This window comes from Chelmon rostratus, chromosome 5 (assembly GCF_017976325.1).
Source record: "Chelmon rostratus isolate fCheRos1 chromosome 5, fCheRos1.pri, whole genome shotgun sequence".
Taxonomy (NCBI): domain Eukaryota; kingdom Metazoa; phylum Chordata; class Actinopteri; order Chaetodontiformes; family Chaetodontidae; genus Chelmon; species Chelmon rostratus.
In genome coordinates this window covers 18,430,256-18,457,780 of record NC_055662.1, presented here as the reverse complement: position 1 = coordinate 18,457,780, position 27,525 = coordinate 18,430,256, and the positions used below count along the sequence as shown (strand labels likewise).

Sequence of the window (27,525 nt, the reverse complement as noted above, 5' to 3'; positions counted from 1 at the left end):
ATTCCCCAGATGCTCCGCCGTCAATCCCGTCTCATGTCTCAGCCAAGACAGATTCTGTGCGGTGACATAAGCGAGCCGAGCCTAAACACGCTGATTTTTAAGAAAACGCTGCTACTGTATAGGTGCACGCATATTATAAGTTTCTGCTGTGTGCCACCATTCAAACAATCCGGGAGTCAATGTGCTTCCAGGGTCTCGTGGAAAGAAAGAAGGCAAGAATGAAAGAAAGGAAGGATGAAAGAATGGCGGTGCGTCTTTGTTTTCTACCTATTTCTGGGATATTGTAGGCACAGCTGTCTGTGTAAACCCGGTGCCTGAAAAGAGGAGCATACAGAAGAGTGCTCAAGAAGTCAGCATTATAAATCTCTGACGCCAGCCACCTTCACCCACCCTGACCCCGTTGATTTGCTCCTCCACTCTCCTGCGGTGAAGTATGGGATGTCCCTGTCTGCATTTTAACAGCCCCTTTCTTAAAACCATGAAGTATTAAAAGAATCTTTGAGTCGTGTAGACAGAAAACAGCATACATACATCTCTAAATTCGTGTAGAATTCTGTTTATGACCTTTGGCCATCAGACCACTGTGTACAAACACTGTTGACATTCAGGCAGGGAGAAGAAATCCACCCAAGCTCTCCATCTGGGATGTCATGCTATTAATACAACATTACTTTGGGTTAGGTCGAGAGAAAAGTAAGCATTTCTGGAAGAAGAGCGATTCAGGCAGATAAAAAGAAATTGGTGGGGCGCTGGTCTGACTGCAGTGTGAAATGGTGGGAGGACAGGAGGAGGGATGCAGGGAGGGAGGAGAAAAAAATGAAGGAGCAGTCATGTTTCAGCCCTCAAGCTAATGTTTTTATTTAAGTCATGTCAGGGAGATGTATGGATGGATGAGGGAGGATGGGAAGTGATGGATGGACAGAGTGGAAAAAAGAGGAATAGGGAAATGAGGTGGGCTGAAGGGATGGACTGATGGATTGATGGATGAATATATTGGCAGGAGCAGGGATGTGAAGGAGAGATAAGGAGGAGGCCTAATTGCCTGTGACCCTGTTGTAAACACAGCACTACTAAGGTGGCAGCAGAGAATGAGGGAGGGATCAGTGGGAGAAGGAATGAGAGTGAGAGAGCAGCGGCGTCTGACACCAAGGTTGTGTCCTCGTGTTAAACACACCACAGCTTTGTGAATAGGGGCAGACAACCAGCCTGCAGAGAGGGGAGGGAAGGGGAACTCAGCCGAAACTTTGAGGGAGGAAAGAAGCATTTTAGGGGCAGAGGTATTGGTCAAGGATTACAGAACAACAGAACAAGAAAGAGATTCAGTGAGGTGAATGGCAAACTTGGTAGAGGACAGAATGGCGAGTGTTTACAGAGACAAATATGGCACAGGAGCAGGCCAGAACACGTGTTAATGCTAATGCTCGAGCAAGGAAAAAGGTAAAATAGAGGTCTGGTGAATCATCGTGCTTTTCAGGGATATGGTCTTGCTTCTCTGCAGGAAAAGGACACCGCCAGGCCAAAGCTCAGTACTGCAAAGCCGCCCAGCTAGAAATATTTACACTGCCCTGCAACTGAAGAATACTAACGACATAGACAGGCAGACGAGTGGGCAGGTAGAAAGACAGAGAAAGGTACAAAGAGAATGGAACAATGAGTCAAATAAGGGTGTGGGGCTACAAGGGTCAAGTAAAGCAAAATTAAGAAAGAATTCCTTGAGATTGAAAATAAGATACTCAAGTCAGACAATTGCAGCCTCATGATATTAAATTGACTGATTGATAAATCTGCCAGAGACCAGCAAATTGGCAAGGGTGTGAGGAAGTAAAAAGGCACAGTGAGAAATTGAGCTGCATAAAGAGAACCTGCGGTGAACTAGGCAGGTGTTCACTTAGGTATGAGTGAATAGCATTAGCTGACATTACCTTACTTCTCCATGAAATTGGCAAATTTCCCATAACTTCCCTCCTTTTCTTCAAGCTAAATCCGTGCAGGCTTTTTGACAGGTATTCCCGACGGCACCAACAGAAGCTGCTGCAATGATGGAACTGATGAAGGAGCTGTGTGAATTGATGGGACCCATCACAGTCTCACACGGTCTCGGTTCCAACATCCTGTCCTGAACTCGGTTATACTACCAGGCACGTAATCCTCCTGTCTAAAACAAGCAAGCAAGAGGTTTTAGTCACCACTTCATCAGTGAATCACAACAGGAAAGGCACTCAATCACGACAGCTCGCGCCATTTCCTGTATGGAAAGTCTTGACTTGATGGTCAGACTCCAGGAAATGCTTCACAGTATTTCTGTCCCTGTGTATAAATATCAACGCTATTGTAAAAACAAGAATTTTTTCAAATAATGTCTGTGATCCTAAACTGTGAAGTCAGCAAGAAATTAAAACTGCTCTCTTAAGTGTTGACAGGAAGAAGTATTTTGAGACTCTCAAGCGCACTAAAGAGAGGGTTAGAGAAACAAAGTGTAGCTGCATGACCTCAGTTCTTAGGTGTAATCCTGCCTCTAGAGGCCAATCACGGCCCCTTCACTCTTCCACTGAATAATCAGTAAATATTGGCCCAAAGCTATTAAGAACACCAGCCAATTATTCCCCTCATAATTACTAAGCCCTCATTTCCAGAATGAAGTTTTTTCATCACACATGCACTTACCATAATAAAAGTTCCCCAGGCAGCAGTTAACCCCCAAAGAGCCACTTTAGTAAGAAAATATAAGTAGGGAAACACCCATAGTGTTATGGTCCAAGATATGGTACACAGCATGCATCTATTCCTCATTAAAGCTGCAGCATGACCTTAAACAAGGGCCTATACTGTAGGCACAATTGTCAGTGTAAACATATATAACAGGGTAGTAGTCCTTGTAGTTTTCCTTGCCTTCTGCCCAGTGTAACCTTGGATAGCATGCAGTCGCTATGTCCCTTAAAGGGATCAATGAATTAAACCATAGTGAATGCATGCATCTGTCAATCAATATGTGTTGTTGGTCCAATCAGTCGCTGCAATGCCTTGACCTTGAAATAAGACCAGAGTCCTAAGAATGTGTACGGTTCGACCGTAGAGTTTTACTCACTTTATTTCAAAAGATCTCTAAAGTATGTGTTCACATATTTGTGTTAAATTCCACAAAATAAAGAAATCAATCTGTCTTTATTTTTTTTATTGCTATTTTAATTTGCTGCCCCTGGTTTCTCCCTCCCTGACATACTCACACATACAGTCACACCATAGGCTATCTGAGTCTGTCATGGGACTGGATACCAAACAATCATCATATCGTGGAGTAATCTACCAGTGGCTTAGCAACCATAGGCAAGAAGGATTTGTACGCTCCTGTTTGTGTGTGTGTGTGTGTGTGTGTGTGTGTGTGTGTGCGTGTGTGTGTGGTTACACATACTAAAGTGATTACAGTCGGGGGAACAGATTTGCATTGGTTTGATACGCCGTCTATCTTTCCTTCCTCTTCTTCCACCTCTTGTCAGCCCTCCCTCTCTCATTTCATTTCATTTCCTCTCCTCTCATCTCGGTTCTTGTCATCTCATTCTGTGCCTCGCTTTTTCCTCGTTCTGCCTTCCCTGACTTTGCAGTAGGCCCTTTTAGGACCAAAACTCAAAATATATTAAAGGTGTGACTATCTATGCTATGCCTATAGTCTGTCTGTCTATCTCTGTCTTAATCCTCCAGCCTCAGACCACATCCACACTAATGCTTCTGTGGTAATGCTTTCTTTTTTCTGTTTACCCTATTCTGTATTTAGCCTTCCATTCACAACAAGTCAGTATTTTCCACTCCTGAAAACTTGCTCTTCAAAAAAGCTCTCCTAAGTGCACACTTTTGTAAAAGCCAGCATCAGGTTGCAGTTTGAAGGATGGAAACTGCGGTCTTTGAAAACAGAGGCATATTATTGCGAGCTTGTCGGCGTTCTGCACGTATGGCAGTCTTTTAATGTAGCAGTTAGACCTGGACTGACGATTGGGACAACTGGGAGAATGTCCACTGGCCTGGCAGGCTGATTGGCCTGGAGTGTCAGGCCAGTGTTAAAAATGCTAGATTAAAATAGGTCAGTCAAAGAGAAAGCAACACAGGGCATCTACAGTCCCTCAGAACTGTAGACTGTGCCTTGTTTTTTAACCTGGTGGTATGATCTCTGTCTGTCATCACACATGATTGGTCACGAGAGAAAGAGAACAGGTAGAGCTGCGAGGGAGTGCATTGGAAGCAGACAAGCCTGGGAGGACAGTGCCACTAAATGCTCTGAAATTACAGATATCTTCACAAGCAAGTGATGTGTTTGGTGTTTAAAACAGTAGAACCGTACTAGCAGGGCTGAATACTGGAATACTCTTTTCTGACAGGTGGAATAAGAGCTCTGAGCAAATGCCAAGTGCAAAACAGCATGCACAAATATATATACAGTACAGGCCAAAAGTTTGGACACACCTTCTCATTCAATGTGTTTTCTTTATTTTCATGACTATTTATATTGTAGATTCTCACTGAAGGCATCAAAATTATGAATGAACACATGTGGAGTTATGTACTTAACAAAAAAAGGTAAAATAACTGAAAACATGTTTCATATTCTAGTTTCTTCAAAATAGCCACCCTTTGCTCTGATTACTGCTTTGCACACTCTTGGCCTTCTCTCGATGAGCTTCAAGAGGTAGTCACCTGAAATGGTTTTCACTTCACAGATGTCCCTTATCAGGGTTAACTAGTGGATTTTCTTGCTTTATCAATGGGGTTGGGACCATCAGTTGTGTTGTGCAGAAGTCAGGTTAATACACAGCCAACAGCCCTATTGGACAACTGTTAAAATTCATATTATGGCAAGAACCAATCAGCTAACTAAAGAAAAACGAGTGACCGTCATTACTTTAAGGAATGAAGGTCAGTTAGTCCGGAAAATTGCAAAAACTTAAAATGTGTCCCCAAGTGGAGTTGCAAAAACCATCAAGCACTACAACGAAACTGGCACACATGAGGACCGACCCAGGAGAGGAAGACCAAGAGTCACCTCTGCTTCTGAGGATAAGTTCATCCGAGTCACCAGCCTCAGAAATCACAAGTTAACAGCAGCTCAGATCAGAGACCAGATTAATGCCACACAGAGTTCTAGCAGCAGACCCATCTCTAGAACAACTGTAAAGAGGAGACTCATGGTCAAATAGCTGCTAGGAAACCACTGCTAAGGAGAGGCAACAAGAGGAAGAGATTTGTTTGGGCCAAGAAACACAAGGAATGGACATTAGACCAGTGGAAATCTGTGCTTTGGTCTGATGAGTCCAAATTTGAGATCTTTAGTTCCAACCGCCGTGTCTTTGTGAGACGCAGAAAAGGTGAACGGATGGATTCCACATGCCTGGTTCCCACTGTGAAGCATGGAGGAGGAGGTGTGATGGTGTGGGGGTGTTTTACTGGTGACACTGTTGGGGATTTATTAAAAATTGAAGGCACACTGAACCAGCATGGCTACCACAGCATCCTGCAGCGACATGCCATCCCATCCGGTTTGCGTTTAGTTGGACGATCATTTATTTTTTAACAGGACAATGACCCAAAACACACCTCCAGGCTGTTTAAGGGCTATCTGATCAAGAAGGAGAGTGATGGAGTGCTGCGGCAGATGACCTGGCCTCCACAGTCACCTGAACCCAATCGAGATGGTTTGGGGTGAGCTGGACCACAGAGTGAAGGCAAAGGGGCCAACAAGTGCTAAACACCTCTGGCAACTCCTTCAAGACTGTTGGAAAACCATTTCAGGTGACTACCTCTTGAAGCTCATCGAGAGAAGGCCAAGAGTGTAGAAAACATGTTTTCAGTTATTTCACCTTTTTTTGTTAAGTACATAACTCCACATGTGTTCATTCATAGTTTTGATGCCTTCAGTGAGAATCTACAATGTAAATAGTCATGAAAATAAAGAAAACGCATTGAATGACAAGGTGTGTCCAAACTTTTGGCCTGTACTGTATATATATAATATGAATATTTATTCCTGTTTCCTCAATTATGCAAGTGCAATTGACTAACTCTTGAAACTGAAGACGTGGCTTTTTTAAAGAAATGCAGACAGATTTTATTTTGGAAACTAAAAGCAGAAGATGTGTTACTGGCATGAACAGTAAACAGAAAAAATATTTCAACAACAACAAACACTCACAGTACACACGGTCAGTTGTGAATGGAGTGAATGTGGCCAGAATTATTGTCCCGGTCCAGTCATAGTAGCAGTAATGTTTTGAAGAAAACTTCCTGGCACCTCTGACTTCCACTTATTTTATGCGTCAGTATTACTGATTATTCAGTTGTGCTTCAGCCAAGGAAGTACAGTTTGTAAAGGGTTGATCAAATCACTGATGTATACTTCTTATACTCTTATACTTCTTATACTTCTTCTTATTTTACCAATAGCATTAAACTCATGCTCTTTTAGTATGTGTATGGGAAACGTGAAGTTACTTTGGACAAAAATGCCAAATGAATGTAATACAGTAATGTCATGAGTGTAATGATGTTGCTTAATCACAAACTCGAGTAAAAGATCACAGAAAGTCAGGGTAGACAGAAAATGGGTTTCCTGCAAAAAAAAAAAAAAAAAATGAAAAAGTAATGTCGTCATTCAGTTGAAGCACTTTGCCAGATGGTGTGTGGGCAGAAAAGTTCCGACAGGTAAACTCACATGACTCCTGCAACCTAAAATAGGAAGCCGGAGGGTCGAGGGAGGAAAGAAACAGTCACAATTAATTCTTGACTATTCCTTATCTTGCTAGGCTTAACAGCATATGCACACACACACAAACACACACCAAAGGAATGCATCACCATTAATTATTGAAACTGTTGGTCTTGCCCTGTTTCTGTTAGTGACCATTTTAAATGGAACCACAGAACAAAGCACGGTAACACAGTCACTAAGATATACTCACTGCAGATTAAGTCTATAAAAAATTACACACAATCAAGAAGTGAATATATTTATTTTAGAACAACAAAACTTGGATTTTTGGGCCCAGAAGTTGATCCCCATCTTTTCTTTCTCTTCATGTTTTTAGCCATTTGTCGTCCCATTAAAAAAGTATTATTATTAGTGTGGAAATTAATAGTATCTCTCTCTCTTATCATCAAACACCTTCTTCCTCTCTTCAAATGAATCTTGCTGCATGTATTCATCTTAACTATACATTTTATGTCCCTCTGTCTCTCTTTTGTCCATTTAGACTTTTCTCCCTCCATTCATCAATCTAATTCTTGACTCTTATGTCTGCCCTTCCCATCGGCGCTCCTTCTTGTCTCTTCTATAATGTCCCTCCTTCCCTCTCGCTGTTGCTCTCCTTCTCTTTCTCTCTGCCAGCTAGGCCTGCAGGCTTTCAGCAGCATTACAGCGTGTAAACCTCGGATTACAGCAGCCAGAGTCTGCCTAGCACTGCATGCCTCTGTGGATCACAAATACACACCCACCCACACGCCACTCACACATACACACGCGAGATATTTACATAGCAGCGGACACACATGAACACTGGAGACAGAAAATACACTTATGGACATAGCTCACAGACTTACACATACTGTGTACACAAACGGTCTGAGCACACACACACACACACACACTCGAGCTTACTGTGCACAAACACCATCACCGTTGGGCACCACCTAAAGTTCCTTAACTCCCTCCTCTTCCCCATGTCGCTACCACAGCTAACTCGCTGGAGGATTAAGTCTGCTCACTTCGTGTGTGTTTACCCAACTTCTCTCCTGATTATTGCTGCTGTTTACACCAGCTGGCCTCCATCTACTTGCTGGCTGCCTCCATCCGCTCAGTGCAGGTTGTGAAGGACACATGTAAGGATAACACATTTGTTAGGGCTCTGTCAACATCTCCTACTGGGTTGTGCTTGAGTAAGGTATCCAAACCAACCCTGTCCCCTAGAAATTTCAGATGGTTAAAGGTCTTTAGTGAATGCATCTACCAAGTTGTAGCGTACTGAACGCACAATATCTGTAAAACTCTGTGTTACCTTTTTTTAACCCCGACCAAATGTAGGACTTAGTATGTGACGCCCAGTCTTCAGTGAGCAAGTCCTGAGCTTTGTTTCCATCCTGACATCCCGTCCGCTTACCTGCAACTTCTGTGCAGTATGAAGGCGCAGGAGTATTTTGCTCTGTGGAAAAAATGTTGTGCATAATCCACATACCAATTACATTTTCAAACATATTTACCAAAACAAATTAGTTGTACATAAATGGAATTTCTAGAGGACAGGGTTGTTAAACCTTAAATGCTCCAGTGGAACTGCGCAAAGGATTGTGGTTCTAGCCAGCTCTCCAATGTGAATTTATGACTCTGTGTGAATGTGAACATCTTTCTGTGGTCAAATAAACCGTAGCCAGTGGTCAAGCACTTTTTAAGTTGCTGCAACTAAAAGGTGAAGTGGGACTTAAAGGAGGAACCCAAGGAGGAGAAGCTTTCGGTGCCTTCGGCAAAGCACACTTTTCTCAACACAATGGAGATACATTTTGTTATTATGGTGTTTCGTATGCCATCAGGATCATTTCTGTGCACACTCCTAATCCTAGGTACTAGTAGATACTATGTGGTTGTGAGTAGCTGAATGAGTCAAACCATGCTGCTTTCTTTGCTAGGGTTTGGAATCCACTAAGGTGCATGAGGTTTTTTTTTTTTTATTCAAGGACATGAACTTCAAATTTAGATCATTCATCAGTGTTACAGAGAGCATTTTTCAAACATTTACTGCTTGAACATTTCATGATGTGAGTGGGTAAAAGCTGCCCTTCCCAGGGGAGCGCACCTGGAAGTATAAATTAGTTTTTCTGGGCAGGAAGGCCGTCGGCAGGGAATAAGTGAGAACAAAGGGAAGAGCATCATGTGTCCTGAATTTTAATTCTTTTTTTGATGTGAAAAGGTGGATCTACCTCTTAATACCACATTAGCTCAACTTTATTGTCTCCTAGCTGCCTTGTGTTGTTAAGAGCGCTGTTCCTAGTCGCTTTAACCTAGCTTTTTGTTGACTGTCCCTTGACCTCACCCTCACCCCTCCAGTGCACGCGTCTACTCCTGTGAATGTTGTTATCGCATTTCTCTCATCATCTATCCATCTATTCATTCATGCCCCAGCCTCCTGATCTCTGCTTTCTGTGCTCCTCTGTGCCTGCTGTCTTTTCCTGATAGATAAGTGTCAGTTAACGGCAGGTCAAGAGATGTGTTAATGCAACGAAACGACTGCTTTTGGACATACGGGGCTCAGAGACAGGCCCTCGGTGAAGAGCAGGAATCAGAGTGACGGGTGACAGGGCTGAATGTGTGTGTGTGTGTGTTTGCGCGTGTGTGTGTGTGTAAGGGCCGGACAGCTGAGACGTGAAGGGCGCCAAGTGTATCCTTGTGCCAGAATGGCTGCAAAATAGCCCCTAACTGTCCACACGTGCGACACACGCAGTCACACTCTTACAGACCGAAGATGTCAGTGTCCGTTTCCTCAGAGGTACAGTACATGACGCCCAGCAGTCAGCTGTCTACCAGACCTGTCAAGGTTTTAACAACTGAGTCACACTCACTGGCTGACTGAGTGACCAGTTTACTGGCTAGCTGAGTTACAGTCCACAGCACTGAATGGACTGACTGGCTGTCAGACTGACTGACTGACACACTGGGTAACTGTCAGAGTGCAGCTGACGTTGTGGAAATTGACTTGCTGCATGTAATTTTCTACTTTCTCAGCAAGACTGCTGGATTCAACGGAGAAAATGAAATCATTAACAGGTAGTTAGGGCAGGGTCACAGCAAATGCAGGACCTAATAGGTGTTGATATTGAGATTGCTCGTGAGTGGTATTTAACAGTGAGTGCTTTGTGTGTCCTGGAGGCATAGTTGCACAATATCAGCTTGAATGAGAAAAAGTGATAAAACAATCAAAAACAATTAAAAGTAATTCAGTTGTTCGAAGCAGCCATGTAATTAGAAGTGCTTTCTTGAATTTTCCTTCAATGTAAGTGAGGAATGATTGTGAACAAATGAAAGTAGTACGCTATTCTGCTTTTAGACATTTCATATTAAACATATGCTCTTCTGATGCATGCATGTTTAGAATTTTTGCCCCAGTATTTTTCCTATTTTCACATGTCCCTAGGCTGGATTGTGTTTATAGGAATGTTGCCTATGGACTGTTTATTTCAATAAAATGATTGAAAGTGAAAGAGCAGTGGAGGTTATACACATTTAATTCAGTTTTTATTAACTCTTCCTGCTGTGGCATGTTTTTTGAAGCACCTTTCCAATATATAATCAACTGGTGTAGCAGCGATAAAAAAAAAGAGCATGAAAAAGACGAAGGCGTAGAAGACGGAGACATTAACGCAGTAAAACTGGCCTGGTGCGCTACTTATTAAACAGAAATCCATCCACTTCAAGCTTTGTCACTGAGCTTTATGTAGTACCTGCAAAAAAGGTTTCGGCAGGATTACGGGTCTCTGCTTCTCTAAGATAGTGATTCACAAAGTTTTTGTGACGATCCAGGTAGGTGCCTTAATTCTTCTGAAGATGTAAATCGCCCGCGGTAGTTTGAATGAAAGCCTGCCCATGTTCACGGATTAGTCGGCACTTTTTCAAGTACCACCCTCACAAATTTGATTGAAAAAAGGTTATGCAGACAAAAGTAAAATCATGTTGTACGTGTCGCCTCTCTCATGGTTTAAAACCGTAATTCTAATGGACATTTTACATTCACTCCATTATGATATCGCAGCGTGTATGTGCATGTATAATTTCTAACCCCACATGTATGTGGCATGTATTATTTATAACCCAGTGGTATTTAATGACTTTGGCTTATTCCTGCTGCGCTTATCTTCACTTAACACTCCCTATGGATTTACTTCTTCATCTGTTCATGCGTTTCTGTGTGTTTTATGTGTGTGTGTTTGAGTACACAAGTAGGTTTGCATACATTTTCATCTGCATGCAATCTCTGCTTGCATGCTTCTTTAGCTATATGTGTGTAAAGTCCTGCTAAACAGATATTACAAGAGAAAGGCGGCATTTACCAAGTGACAGGTGTAGATATTTACACGCTGTCATGCCAAAGTAAGGGAGCAATTTATGTATTCCTGAGTCTGATGGCAAAGAGAGGACAGAGACGTAAATAGAGCCATGTGTCTACCTGCCTGCATTTATCCCAAACGACAGGCAGACAGACGTGGAGAATAGACGGGAGGAAGAGAAGGGAGAGTGACAGAAAGTGTAAGAGACAAAGTTGAGAACTTCTCCTCCTGTTAACACTATCGAAGAATTTTTCAGGTAACCCCTCTCAGGTCACACTTATATTCCCCATCGGATCCTCCAGCTTTCAGCAGTGCTCCATCACTCTCCTCATCGGTACACCCTACAGTCTGACACCTCTTCTCTCATTTTCCTATGGGGGAAACATCTTTTTAAAATGACATTGCCCCTGTTTCATTTTTTATTCTTTTAACCCCTGAGTCTCTGTCTTACTTTCTCTGTCTGCCCTCCAGTTGTCATTTAGTTTCTGTCTGCCTCTGTCTTATTCTCACCTCCCATCAAGACAACATGAAAGACAAAAACAATAAACTCACACAGAGGTGAACAAAAAAAATTGCTATGCATTTCTCTGTGATGAGATGCCCACAAAACTCTTTTATATGTAGCTTAGTTGTGACACAAACAAATATATTCTCATTTGCCAAACAGATCTCAAACACAGAGGTTAATTGATTTGAAAGAGATGTTCCAGTAGTTCCACTGAGGCAATATTAATAAAACATTGTCCTCTTATTCAATTAAAAGCAGACAGGAAATATATTAAATGATAATGCAGTTTAATTATTTAGTAATTCAGTCATTTAAAGTTTGATGTTCAAAAACATGTTAGAGCAGAAACTTTGAATTGTATATCCTCACAAAACAAAATATTGTGTATCCCTCTCTAATACGCACGCACGCACGCACACACAAATACCTTCCCAACAATACAAGCAAACAATAAAACAGCTTGCAGCTCATCTGGGAAATCAGAACAGGAGTTGCTGTTGTTGCTATTGTAATGATCAATTTGTATGGTCTGTGTGTGTGTGTGTGTGTGTGTGTGTGTGTGTGTGTGTGTGTGTGTGTGTTTGTGTGTGGTTGTGTGTGCGTGTGCGTGTGCATGGCAGAGAGAGTGAATGACAGTGTAGGAGTGATCCGGCATATCCAAATGTACAGTTTATTACTTCATGTCCTGAACACATCATCTGCCATCAATACACTCCAGCTCTCCTTCTGTTGCAAACTCTTACTGCTCTCATATTCTCACCACTGCCGTGCAGAAGGGGAAGGGAAATACCAAATACCAAAAAGATATTCACAAAATTCCCCATTCAACCGTTTAACCTTGGAACATGTCTCGCCGGTACCAAATCCAGACACTGACCTACAGTCATTTGCATGCACCCTCTCTTACACAGCCAAAGCCCTCTAGGCATAAGACAAGAAATCCACATTCATAAAGCACCAAAGAACATTACACATACATTAAGTGACTACAATTACTAACACTTATTGTTAAAATCAACAGTTTTGAAACCCTCAGCTGGTTTGCCATAGGACATAATGTGGGGCATAGGAAGGTGCTAGAGATCTTTTTGTGAACTATAGTGAGCTGACTTGTCGACTCCAGTCCAGTCCAGCATTTTATATAGATCTATTCTGACGACTGGTGCTGTGTCAACTAGATGTGCAGAGGCAGAGGGAAAACATCTCAACTCTCCTTCTCCTACTGTCTGACAATTTTTAAAGATCCCCTCCAGACATGTTTTAAGATGTACACAAAACACTGCACTTTGACTAATGTGTTTCTGATATGGCTTTTACACAGAAAAAGTTCTGCCATATTGTAAAAATGCTTAAAATTGCACCTTCTCCTTCTCCCTCCTTAAATCTGTTATTATGCAAATATTTGTCAATTCAAAAGTTTAACTACTTCACAGGAGATGTCTCCTACTCTACTGAGAAGACCTTTCTCGGAGTGGAGGCCTCACACCAGTGAAAGTTGAATATTGGACCAGGATTGGCTTCCAAATGTCACAAATCATGCCCATGGGCCCACCTCTTCACAGCACAGAGAAGCTTTCCACTTTTAATAGGTGAATGTGAAAGTCTGCACAGTGAAGCTCAAACATTCAACTGCAGGAGCAAAAAGAAAAAACAGATTTTTGAGTGGAGGAGGACTTTAACGGACACAGTAAAGAACATGCTCAGATATGGCACTATGTGTCGACTTAAGAAATGCCGTTGTGCCATCAGTTGTTCATTTGTTCATCATGGTGCCAAGTATGCAAAGCAAATGTATAGGACAAAAATATATGAACAGTAATTTGGACTTCATTTCTACAGTGTCTCAATACAATAACAAGTACACCAGAGGAGGAGGACACTTGTATTTAGACAAGTGTTTAGAGAACTAAAGTTATCTTCAGTAGTGTCTGTATAAGGTTCTTCAGATATAGCTATAATTCAAGATTTGATGTTTCATTGATTGTTAAAATCTTAGCTATGGTTGGTAGCTGATATGGTCTGCTGCTACTTCACAATGTTCAGATCCAAATAATTTCCTAAAAGCAAGTGTGAATTTAATTATATTTAAATTTCCAGTTTAAACTTTGTGAGCTGGCAGCAATGAATGATGGGCAAATGCTGGTTAGCTCTCTCTCTCTCTCTCTCTCTCTCTCTCTCTCTCTCTCTCTCTCTCTCTCTCTCCAATTAGTGTAACTAAGCTTTTTGATTGGAATGTGCTCATGTAATCTACAAACATTCAGGGAGGAAGTTGAAAAATTCAGTTCAGGCTCTTGACAGTTCAAACATACCCTTATAATATACACGGCACAAATCAAGCTCATAATGACTTTCATATAGGGCAATCCAATCAGAGCTGCAGAATATGAGTACCACTCCAAAGTAAAGCCCTATGAGAGCAAAGTTTCATCCTGCATTTGATTTGATTTGATATTCTTACCTTGTGGAGCTCCTCCAAAGGCACTTAATTGATTGAATGACAGCAACAGCACCAAAAGTGATTATATGGAGGCAAAAACTGTCCAGAATTAGAGGTAAATATACTCAAAGCTGTAGTCAAACTACAGCAATGCATATGCACATTCAGTGAGAAACATACAGTGTGTGCTCTGACTTCACAAATATGAGGCCATCCTTCCAGAAGTTTGTGAAATCAGCTGGCGTGTATGACGATAGTGTATGACGATGTGTTGGGTAGTTTGTGAGGTGGCGGGTTGCTTTCTATACTGTTTTTAAGTCTAATCCCATACCATGATTTTCATCTCTAACTCACCTTTACTGGCTGTTTTGAAAGATGTTTGTGTGTTTGTTTCTGACTTAAGCTACATTTAGACCAGTCAATGTTCTTTAGCTTAGGGACTCCAATTGGGGATGAAAGCTGTGTCCCTTATAGGAAAACAGCTGATTTTGGGGCTTAGGTTAAAGGTTCGGGTTTGGGTGAAGCAAGTTGTGGTCAGGGGTGTGATAAAAGGCAAGTCTCCAGGAAATCAATCAGTCTGTAATGTCTCCAACAGTGACTGCAGTGTGTGTGTGTGTGTGTGTGTTTGCGTGCGTGCTGGGGTGTGTGTGTGTGTGTAGGAGAGAGAGAGAGAGAGAGAGACAGACAGACAGACAGACAGACAGAAAACATCCAACCAATATCTTTTCTGAGTTATAAAATCATTTTTAAAATTACAATATAATTATTTTTCCTGTCAATAGAGGAGATAATGCAACCCCCTTTCTAATGGGCCATGTTTCCATTTACATCATTAGCTTACATATTACACAGTTTATCAGTAATTTGCCCAAAATGTTTTTTTTGCTGTTTAAATTGTTTCCCTGAAATTCAGCTCTATTCGGGAAGCAGGCAGTTGGGCAGAACTTTATCTAAGTAGCTTTATCAAATATAATTGCTTTCCAGGTAGTAGTCTCATTATCAAGGACACAATGATTATAATAGGACATACTTTTCTGTATTTTCTAATTTTGTCATCAACAATTTAGAATAGAAACTATCAAATACAGCAAGCAAGTCAAAATGGCAGGAATTAAGACAATATACTTCGTACAAGTGTTTGAGACACGGATATGGAGGTAGAGACCTGCGTGGGCACACACTGAGACAGCAGAATAGAGTACGCTTGGAAGGGAACTATTTTTTTCTTAGGGAGCAGGATGGATGAGCACAAGGACTATAAGGTTGAGATCAGGCAGCTGGTGGTGCAGAGCACTGATACCAGTGCAGCCTGGACTGCCTGCTGCAACAAACTGTCCCTTCTCTGTTCGCCGATGGACGGGGGGGAGGGGTAGAGACACTGAGGGGGGAGATAGAGAAAGGGTTTGTGGGCTGAAAAGAATTGGAAGAGGGATCGAAGGAAAGGAAGAGAGGGGAGAGGACAGAAGGGACGCTTGGTGTGCAAGCTGTTTGGAGACTGCACTGACACACATGTTACTCATCAGCAGGGGAGAAAGAGGGGGTTGAGGGGGGGCACTGGAGGAGAGAGTGGGAAACAGGAGTAGTGAAACTGCTCAGCAGCTTGTCTGTGTCCGTGCCTGGCTACTGTCTCTTTGCTGCAATGGCAGACGTATGAGTGCTTGGCAGAGACGACAGAAGGAGTGTTGCAGAGCTACAGAGGCTGGAAGCGACACACCAGTGCTTGGCAGATAAAATAAGGTTAGCGCAGAGAAAACAGTTTATGAATGGAGGGATAAAAACTCATATTTTCCTAGCTGTTGGTGAAAAGCAGATAAACTACAAGGAGATAAGAGTAGTCTGCACTAACAATTCAATATTGCACTGCATTAGGAAGCCCAAAATCAAATCTCTCCCACTCGCTCCACTGGTGGAGCTGATGATGTGGGGTGAGAGGAAGTGCGCCGGCTAATACGGCAATTGCCCAGGTCCAATTTCATGGGGAGCTGCTTTTTTGTCTACCAGCAGTAATTTGAGGACAGATTTTTGACATTTATTCATACTTTTCTAATAGTTTTACTTCTCACAAAATCCTGTGCATATTGATTTAGTTGCAGTGGCTGTTCTCCGTCAGTGCTTTATACACTGTTCCCAGCCTCATTGCTTCAAAATGTCACCTGCTATCGATTGCGTTTCATGTATGTAACAACCCGACCGAAAGCCACAGTTTGTTGCACAGTGTGCTTTGATGTGTTTGCCACATGGCAGTTTAGAGATGCACAAAGCCTCAAAATAATCCTGAGTAATTGTGAGATCAGGCTACGGGGCACATTCTGTGTGATTGTGAGTCCATATATGTGCATGTGCTCATCTAAGAGTGTGTGTAGGATGGGTGGGTGAGTTCTGTAGAGTGAAAGGGTTTGTTGTAACAGCAAATGATTCTTCTGGCCCCCACACAGAACCGGTCGATGGTCCAATTACTTTTAAATGTGTGTGGATACACATCCCTTGAAGTGCCCGAGGTCCATATGTGTGTCTGGGTGTCTGTGTGTGTGTATGGTGGGAAGGTTACTGTCCAGATTTTTCAGCATTAGGCTATAGTAATGTGGGCTGCTTGAAAGGGTGATGCAGAATGGTGAAAAAAAACACACTACTCACAGTCACCAAGATGAGTAGCATCACTGGCTATTTTGCTTAATTTGGAGCAATATTTTAAAGCAGGTGTTTTATAGCCACAAAACACAAGTGGACAAATTACCCCACTGGTACATAACCATCGTTCCCTGACTTCCCTGGAGGAAAACAAAACAAAAACATGAATCCTGGCTGCAAAGTTTGCAGAAGAAGTTAATGAAAACGAATGACTAGAGGAAACAACGTGAACTAACATCAAGCCGTGATGAAAAGACATAATGCCCTGCTGTGAGATGTACAAAATCTCACTCATCACTTCTGCAAAATGGCAACATCGGCTGCGAGTGAGAGTGAGATGAATAAATCAACACATTTATATCTTATTGTTTGCTTGAATATCTGTTTGTTCTTACAGATGCAACATTGATTCCCCCTGAGAAACACATAAAACATTAAAGTTACAATTACCAGTGCTACATATTGTCTTGTCTTTCAGTTTATTGACATCACATTAAGCTTGATGTTTCTAATGACACAAAAGATGACAGTAAAAACATTTTAATAGCTAGACTTATTTCTTGATGGCTTTACGCATATTAATATTCATGGAATTCAAGCTTTGGGAGAGGGTTTTTTTTGCAGTGAACAGTATTAATGACAAGAACTGCCTGTAAATGAGGTTTCTTTTTTTTTAATATGGCGATCTGTAACGTTAATAGCAAATTTCTTATAGTCTTTTGAAAGCTGGTCGCAGTTTGAGTATTTAAATATAGATGCTAGCAGCAGAAGATCAGTCGATAAGTAGCTAGGTTAGCTTAGCATTTCGCAGCATTGCAGGATACAATTTATAGCTCACTTGCTGTCTGCCACTAAGTTGAAAATGTGCCACGTCTTATTTGTTTAAGGTAAGGTGGGTAAGCTAGCATAGCTAACAGCCGGATGGGTGAATTTAGTTGTCAGCTTGCTAATTAGCTAGCTTGGCTACACGTTATCTTAAAGTTGTGTGTTTGGCGTACTGAGTAGTACTGTATAAACTGGGAAGTGCTGTAAGAACATATTGTATATTTTTTTTATTTCATCTCAGCTGAGAGTGAAGTTTAGGTATAGTGCTAGCTAGCTGGCTGGCTTTAATATAGCTGGGTTATAAATAGGGATGGTCATTTGCTAGCAAATAACATTTTTTCCCATCTCAATATGTCTCTACAGCTTCTGATTATAAGGCCTTGAGGTTTGTTTAGAGTCCTGAACCTATCTTTCTGTGTGTGTTGGGTGCATGCACACAAGAAGAATCAGATTTAGGTGATTACATTAGCAAAACGTTGTTGCAGAGGAAAGGTGGCGGTAAGATGAGAGAAAACAGGGAGAAAGAAGAAGAAAGTAAGGAAAGAGAGCAGTAAATGAGCAACAGAGGGAAGTAAGGAAAGGGAAATAGCGATAGTGCTAGATGAATTGGAAGAAAAGCATTGTGGGATGCTAATGGCACTGGTTTGAAGCCTGAGTCTACATGGTAATGGCCTAAGCTCAGTGGGTCATTCACTTAACATGCACACACACACACACACACTCACACACAAATGCACATTTATTTCATACTGTCGGGGGGGAAATGAGCCCTTATCTGGAGCCACGGAGATAAGCAGAGGCAGTAGGCCACTCTGCTAGCCAGGCTGCTGTTTCAGCCCCGGACTCACATGCACACATACACACACACACACACACAGAAGGCTGCCTTCACTTTCTCCCGATATATGAAAGTCAAAACAATATAAATATAGAGTGGATATATTGATATTCAGATAATGTAGCATCGCCAATTTCGTTGTAATACTGTGGAGAGGCACTTTCATTCTGACTTGCTTTCCTCTCCCTCTGTGCCTTTCCTTACTCTTCCTCATTCAATCACATTCGCAAGTTGGTCTGTGAAATGCAACTATAGAATACATAATATCAGATAACAGTGTGAAAGGGAATTAAAGGATTTGTAGCTTTTATTAACATTTGGTTAAAAAGAAATTGCACCAATGTTGATAGGTCTCTGCACAATTTACACTCGCCTATAATGAACTTTTCTAAGAGGAATGAATGAATGAGGTGGTCAAGTAAAGATCCAAAAGAAACGGATCAGTGAAGAGGTCCAGTAGTATATAAAAATCCTGAATGATAATTTCTGCTAAAATGGCTGGTGACTCTGTATTGTACACCTTCCTCAGGCCATCATTTCTGTCAGTGATAACATTTTTTTCACCACATTCATTGCAGAGATATGCAGATGCAGCAACATTTCTAGTAAAACATAATACAGCTTTACAACAGTATGCGCTGGTCATCATAAAACAACTGTTTATTATTGTTATTATTATTATGGACTAATAGCTGGAGCAACAGGCTTAAGAGGCCAACATAGTTTTCAAAGTGGTCTTTTATAGAAGCCCTTATTTTATTAACGCAGTCCAGAGGAATCAATATTCAGTTCCTTGCTTTAGGTTAAAATTATGGCAGAAGGCAATGCAATTATTGTTTTCCAGATGCTGTACAGAAAAGACGAATAAAACAAAACCACACTGTTTTGATTTTGTACTTCTGTCATTAGCTATAAATCTTATCTGGTTCCAGGTTGGGACTCAGTTTCACAAAGCTAAACTCAGAACAAGCCTGTAACAGAGCGTGTTACAAGGTGTGTTTGCTAAGGCTCACTTACTTCCCGGATATTTGACTGTTGGTTACCTTTTCCTCAGGGCTTTGCCACAAATAAGCCCCACTATCAAAAGGCCGGGTCACGATTTGAGGAAGTAAACAGCTGAATAGGCTGATAGGGGAGCGCACGCCGCTCTACAACACCATTTCAATTTGCATTTGTCGTTCTTTATTTATCAGCACTTCCCACGGTCCCACTCGAAGAAGTCTGGTGTCACTGCTGTTTCTCTGTCGCCAAACTAAGCTGATCTGTAACAGATACCTGCAATAGGATGCAGTTTTCTTCTTAGTTGGTTTGTTTTATTGGACTTGTATTCTGCGTGCACAGCAGGTTCTGGAAAAGAGACAAACATTCCCTCATATATTTTTTTTCAAATATATATTCTTTCAGTGTTGTAGCCTTAGTGTTCATACCAGGTTTGTCACTTGCTTGTTACTGAAGGACAACACAGGCATATTGTGTGTGTGTGTGTGTGTGTGTGTGTGTGTGTGTGTGTGTGTGTGTGTGTGTTCCCGGGGGGGGGCAACAAGCTTGAACTCTTTTGTGTTCGTGCTCACCTGTTTCTGGCGATCTTATGTCACACTATAATTGTGAAAATCAACACGGTGGCAGTCAGATCAATGTTAAGTAATTTAACGTGTCAGCTCTATGGTTCATGCTGCTAATCCAAAAAATAGTTGCTGAAAATCATGCATCATTAACTGCATGATTTCTAATTATGTGATTTGTCTTGATTTGTGTGTATGTTTGGCCAATCTGCACCATCCATTTGAACTATTTTCGACTATCTACTTGGCTTACTAAGTATGTGTTTGTGTGCCTGAATCAGTTCTTGCTTGTGGTTGTATAGTATGTGTGCATGCATGGCAGGATTTATTTCCTGCACGTGCGTTTCAGTAAGAATGCAAAGCATCTCGCTTTTGGCTGCGCCACTAATGTTATATTGATTATACACGCTCATGTATTTACAAGCACTTAGAAGAGCTGCCGTGCTGTAAATTCACCTTTTACAATGTCTTTCATCATCACGGCTCACCACGCATCAGTATCTTCTTCGTCTGTTGAGATCCCCATGTCTCCTCTGCTTTAGTGTTGTTTATGTTACCTCTCGCCTTCTCGTGTATGTCCAGTCTCTCTTCTTTGTGTCTCCTTTTTATCTTTTTCACTTTACATCCACCCCCGTTCTCATATTTGTAAGTTCACGACTGTTGGCACACACGTGTGTACACAGCACATATATACAGTAAGAAAACCGGCAAGGGTTGCAGACAGCATCTGTGAGGAAAGAGTAGGCTGCGCACAGACATTCACTCACTCTGATCAAGGCCTATGGTGACATTAGGATTGTCATGAGAAGAATACAGCAGTAGTTTTTGTCTGTGTTATAGAATAAAGGTTAGTCGCCTCATTTTCATACAAACAGAAGATTACAAATGCTTCTGTTTTCTCCATGTAATAAAATAGAGAAAGAACAAAAATGGGGAATACAGATTTTGTGTGTGGGAGAGCAGTCACACTCAGATTCTAGCTCCACATCTCCCCCTCCAGGCTGAAACGAGGATAATATGTAGTTTAATCTACCTGAATGTGTGTGTGAGTCATATAAAATGCAGGAAAAAAAGCAGCATCCTCGAAATCACAGCAATGCTTTAATAATAATTGGAATAATACATAATTTGGAATATAAGGATATATTGGGCCATGCTTGTGCAGGGAAATGACTCAAAGGAAATAACCCCCTGCTCAGAACAAACCTTTTTAAAGGTCCTACACATCTGCGCTTCTGTTCTTAGTTATAGTTGATTAGACTTTACTTCAAGTTGAAACTGGGCTCTGCTGGACATTACAAGAGGTCACCGATTTGAATGTACAAACAAAAATGCTAAAAATTGTCCCACTGCAACAGGTGCAACAGTAGAGTTTGTGGAGATGTCAATCAACCAGCCCGAGAAAAGGTATAATCAATGAAATCAGGCAGTAGTTGACTACATGCAAACACCTGCTCATGATTATGCTAAGGGAAGTAATCCTACTAGAGTTAAACTGTTGCTTTTTGTTCTGTCAACAATACTTCAAACAGGATATGAAATGTTAACTAAATGGAGGGGCGTGAAAAAGCAACCACTTTAGCTAAGCTTTACTGTAAGTATCGGTCCCAAAAGGGAATTGATCAGAATTGGCAGAGAATTGCAAATTCAACAGTAACTTCAGGCTTTAGAAAAATGGATTATCCCATATTTCCCTCTGCAGTATGCCCTCTGCTTCTCTCTGGTGCGTTTGTGTTTTCTTCTAAGCACAAATCACGCCGTGCAATTTTGTGTGTATCACAGTGTGGATGTGTGGTTGTGGTGTGTGTTTGTCTTTGGATAGCAGACAGCTAAATCACCTCTTTTTTTCCTACTGCCTCGCTCTCTACAGGGAAACCAGGCTAGTTTGATCTTTGAAGCTAAAAAAAATATTATATTGAACAGAGAGGGCAGCACATAGATGAAGAAAATGGGGTTGGCGACTTAAATAATGTGCTCTGGGGGAAAAGACTGGAAGGTCATGATGCAAGTCTGGGTCAGATACATAAAGCGCATTTGAATCAAAGAAAATCACCATCATTTTCACAGGTACAGTTCATTTGGGTGTTAGTAAAATAAATTGACATACATCTACAGAATGTGCAAAAGTGGGACATGATAGAAAGTAGACATTGGCAGATAAAATTTTCAGTTATCAAGTTGCTGACCTGAGTGTGTTTTAACATCTCTTTTCTGTTCTGACTTTTTAGAGCAAGCATGCAAATGTTAAATAAGCATTCCTGATGTGCGTTTGCTGTTTTCTTGTCTGTAAACCCTTCACAGCATCCACGATGCAAATCTGACTGTTTTGTGTGTTTCTGTGTGTGCCCATTGCAGCTGGCCACGTGGGACCCAGTCCACGGCTTGAACGGCACTCTGACAGACAGGAAATTGGAAAATAACATGAGAGGTGTGGTGCTACGAGTTGTAACTGTTCTGGTGAGTATAGCTGACCGCTCTGTTTTTTTATTATCCTGCGTTTTACAATCAGCCATACGTTAAAAAAAAAAAAGACCTGTTTCAGCGTTCCCTGTTTGAAAATTGTCCTGCGGTTCACCCAGAAGAATCAAAGACAGACTGTGGTGGCTGGCGCTGGCATGTCAGACTTCAACCTTTTGCTCTATTGTAAATCCGTCCTTTTGTCTACTTTTCCGCCCATCACTCAACTGTCTCTGCGGAGATGTAGAGAGGGACAGATTGAGGGCTCATGTGAGGGAATAAAAATGGCAGGCAAACATTTATGAGACAATGTGTTCAGAGGAAAGTGAGGAGTCAGAGAAGGTGAAACAAATAAAATGCAACAAGGTGAGTTTAGTAATGGACCAAGCTGTCATCATTTCATTAGCTTCCATTTTGACACTTGACGGCTAGATGAGAGAGACCGTCAGAGTCTTGATGATAGTGAGACTCCGGCTCGGTCTGTCTTGCCTGCAGCAGCGATTTGAGTACATCCCATGAGTGCTTTAAAGATTCACTGCTGTAAATTCTTCATATCCCATCTTTGAAGTGAGAAGCAGAGAAGAAAGAGATAATGCTAGACATCTTTGTGGCGATCCCTTTTTCTTTCCCTTTGTTTTTTTTTTTTTTTTCCAGTCTTTGATTTTCATCATCCTTAAAGGGAAAAGAATATGGATTGTGTTTTTGAGTATCGCCCTTTTTCCCATCGTCAGTGTAGGGTCGTTCCTATAGTTGTAATGTATGTCCACATTTATCTTCTGTGTTCCCTTGTTCTTTCTACACTTCATGTTCTGTACCTCTGGCTGTGACTGATGCCTCATGAGGGCCTGGAGACAGAAATAGATAGAAACAGTGTGAAATGTGCAGGGTGCTGCCCGGATGTACTGTTATTGTTTTATGCGAGAATGGTTGAAAGGCACATCCTGATTGTGTGTTTGTGTGTCTACGTGTGTGTGCATGAAGTGCGGTTTCTGAGGGGACCTTTGGAACAGATTGTTCTGTGTTGCTCTGGGCTGTTCCTACTCTGATATAACTGTTTTCTGTCTGTACGGTGCAACGGCCTCACACAGATACCGTGCTTAGTGGCTAGCCGGTAACGCAGACACAACCGTGTGTGAACACGCACGCAGACAAACATTAACCTGTGATGGAATGTGTTCATTCTGTTCTGTCAGTCAGACTGCTGAACAGTTATCGATTAGGTAAATGGTGATGAGATCATACTGCTATTAGGGCCAATGACTCTCAATCAATACTATTGATTTGCTGGGACTGTATTGATTGTATAATGGGTGTTACCAAGGGATGGCTACATCACTATAATTATGTGTTTATGTCCCTCTACAGGGCTCAGTAATGTAACCATTTTGGTCACAAATGTGATTGAAATTGATATTTTGCAACTGGGAATTTAATTTGAAGCCTTTAAACAGTCACATTAAAATGATGTGTACCAGACAGCAACATGATTTCCTTTAGATGTAATACTCAGAAAATCAGAACGCCTCTAAACTACCTCTCACTGACTTCTTCTCACCAAGCTGAGTTTTCATTTTTTGCGGATTTTTTTTTATTTCTCCAGTTTTACTCCACATTTATGAGTAGCAAGCTGTGAATGTAGCTACTGCAGCCCAAATATGCAGCCAAAGGCCAAAGATGTCCCTTTTTAACTGGAGTTCACATTTTTGGAGATAATGAAAAAGTGCTCACAGTGTTTTCCCCAATTGAACCTAAAGTTTTGCTTTGGAGGATGATAAAGCACACAAGAACCACACATTTAATTACACATTTGTACTATGATTAAAAATGTGTTGTATTGCATTGAGGCCTGGTAGAAGGAAAAAAAATTACCCTTGGACTTTTTACCCCTGTTAAAAAGGCCTTTTTTTAGATTAATTAGATAGCAAAAGTAGAGAGATGACAATGAAAATAAGAGAAATGTTTCAAAGGTCCCAGGGACATCGCAGTTCATGGTCTCTGTCCTAATCCCTAAACCATGGGGGCGCCCCGAAAACTTCAATTTTACCAGCGAAAGCATGTGGGGCGCAGCAGAGACTAACAACAGCAGTGTGTTCCAGTTGATAAAAATGTGGCACCTGTTGAAATGTTGAAAGAGGGATGAAGAGCAAAACCCGCAGTGCACCATCTACATCTACAAATCAGAAGTCACAAAGTTCAAGATTTAGCTGTTGCATCCCAATCTGGATGGCTTCTCTGTTATTTGCCCTGCATGTCTTCCATCTTTATCCAACAGAGACGGAGGAAAAATTCATTTTTATAACAATATGAAATCTAATCTTCTAAAGAGAATGGCAGAGCTTTTCAAGATATAGTTTACACCAATTCCACGGGCAAAGCCACAGAGTGTTTTGAAACTGCTCACTGCTGCAAATCACCACATGACTGTCATTCCCAGCATTCCCTCAGAGGACTCTTCAAATGCCATTACTTAGTCTTTGTGGAAAATTGCCGTTCCTGGTCCCAGTCATGTCTCCAAAAACAGCGAGCAGCACTGAGAATACATGTGGTACTTCCAGTCAAGAGGAGACAGGGAATGAACTTGTTTAAAAGGAATTAGAGGAAGGAGAGGAGGAGGGGGGAGGAGGGGAATGGGAGGTGGGAGCAATATTGGAAAGACAGAGAGAGGGATTGCTGGATATAGAAGGATGTTAGATGATATTGCAAGGATGACAAGTGTTGTAGCCTTGATGGATGGATGGAATGGAGGGAGAGAGGTGTCCCAGACATATGTTTAGGGAAATCGAGAGACGTTGCGGTGTGGAAAGATGCCAAATGGTGTGTATCACAGCTGGTGGGTGGCAGGGGGAAAGGAAGGGGCTGCAAAATAACAACAGAGAGAGAAAGGAGACGGCGGAGAGACAGATTAGCATCACAAAGCCAGACGACATCTCACAAGGTAATTTTTCGTTACAAGATTTTAGTCTGGAAACCATCGACTGAGTATCGATTGAGCCCGGCAGCTCAAAGTCAGACCAGCCAGTGAGCTATAGGAAAGATATAGCTCACTGGCTGAGTTCAGATGATTACATGACTCGTTGCCTCTCAAAAGTCAAAACCTGTACAACTCCTGAAACCACATTTTTAGAAATTATGCATTTTTTCAGCAACTCTGTGGCCAATTTATTTTAGTTAAGATTTATTTGAAACGATTTGGCTGCATAGTTTCACAGAGAATTGACAATGTTTCCCCAAACAGCCACCATGTTTTGCAAAGTTAAATGAGAGGATTGCTCTCAGTAGAGTTGTAGATCTCCACCAGGCATACAGTCAAGACGGTGGTACAGATCATCAGGCATGGAATTAATCTGCAGAAGCTCTGGTTCAAGATGAAGCCAAACCGTTCTCTGGATGTCACTTTTTGAGCCGTGAAAAAGCCCAAATGTGGCCTGCAGCAGACAAGGTAAACCTTGTTTTTGGCCGAGCCTTTTGCTAAAAAGCTTTTTGCTATGTTGTCCCGAGTGGAAACAAGATTCCAAACTGAAGCAGTTGTTGATCATTTGCAGCCCCAACCGGCCGGTGAAGAGGCGTGAGGAGTATATAACAGCGCTGTAAAACAGAACAGTTCATGAAACAGGTTTTTCAAAAACTGTGAATCACGGGAACCATGAGAGGTCCTTGAGCATACAGGCATAAATGTGCACTGAAAATATTAGGCTGATGGGTCCAGTCGAATGCGAGACAGGCTGCAGAAAGACAAAAAGCACACACACACGACCAAACCCATGATATCTTCCAGGCTTACACCCAGTGGAGATAAAAAGCCAAAAAGAACAGTTATGGTCCAGCTAGTGGTGCATTTGTCTAGTCATGTGTAGGAGCGGGTCATGTTGATGTCTGAGTGAGGGAGAGAACTGGCATGTATTGTACAGCCAACTTGAAATGACATCTGTGTCAAACAACCTGTGCCCTTGCCAGAGAACAGTGAGCTAAGCTAAAATCGTGGGTAGGCTTTGAGACACTAGAGAGACACGAGATGCTTTTATATATACTCTGTTCTCCCAGTCCTTTACCTTCCAACATGCCCTCAGTACTTTCAAACACTCCCACCCCCACATATGCACACCTACACAGAGTTGCACATGCACAGTTTCTTCCCTTGTATTGATTTGCTGCTGCTATTGGTTGTGTGTTAAATGGTTCCCTTGCAAGCTCATGTAGGTGGGCATTGTGTATGGATCCAGGTGCATGTGTACAGTATGGGTACGGGTGCATGTGTGTGTTTTCACTGTGCTTGGAATGCCAATTGGAATACAATCAATGAACATGAGCTGTAATCTTATTTTGAAAACATGCAGAGGAAATGGAGCTGTAATCTTATTTTGAAAACATGCAGAGGAAATGGAAATGGAGGTTTTTAAGGATCAGTTCAATTTTTCAATCAATATGCTGTCGTGCCTGACAAGTGAAACCAACTACTTTTCTGTACTTTGTAAGGCACAGATTTCTGTTTTTACAAGACACATCAAACATGTCTGTGCTGCTGAATTGGTCTCAGTCTTTTTCCTCTTTCATTGCTTGGTAAAGCTATAACATCCCCCTTGTTCAAGTTATCTAGCTTGTTAGATTTCTTAAGACTTATTTTTTCCTTTTCTTCAGATATAGAACGTGCCATGAACACACATACAACTTTGAGCAGAAAAATTTTGCATGTATAATATTCTTACAACCTGTATGCTGCTTGATAATGAAACCTTGATATCCAAATTCCATGCTGTGTTCAACAGTACCAATTATGTTTAAAAAAAACCCCACCATTATAGCAATGTAATGCATGATTTACCTTGGAAATGAGCTTCTAATGTGAACATTCACCTTTTGGAAGTATAAAGGCCTGGGCAAATGGCCGACTGTGTTATTGTTCCTGAGTACAACGGGGTTTCCCCTCCATGTTTATGTTTGTTTATTAAGGTACCCACGTAGGCAATCAGTGGTACTTGGGGAGTTATTCAGTATCTATGGGTGTGTGTGCTAGTGGGTGTTCCTACCTTGATTGATGGGTGCTTGCAGTGAGAGAGGGACTTGGCATGCATGTCCACTCACTGCCTAATAGCTTATTGAACAGCGGCAGCTAGCAAGGATTAGAAACAGCCAAGTTAATGCGCAGCATAGCCTGCGCCTGTGTGTGTGCGTCTGGATGTGTGTGCTTAATGTGCAGCCAGTA

The 27,525-nt window shown here is 41.7% G+C and overlaps 1 protein-coding gene across 1 annotated transcript in view; it reads left to right on the top strand.

Moving 5' to 3' along the window:
* The window catches only part of grid2 (glutamate receptor, ionotropic, delta 2), a 478,236-nt gene that overhangs the window by 347,610 nt on the left and 103,101 nt on the right, over positions 1-27,525 (top strand). Inside the window, exon 9 of the mRNA XM_041937698.1 lies at positions 22,224-22,325. Within this exon, the coding sequence (XP_041793632.1) occupies positions 22,224-22,325 (102 nt within the window). The remainder of the gene's footprint in view (positions 1-22,223; positions 22,326-27,525) is intronic.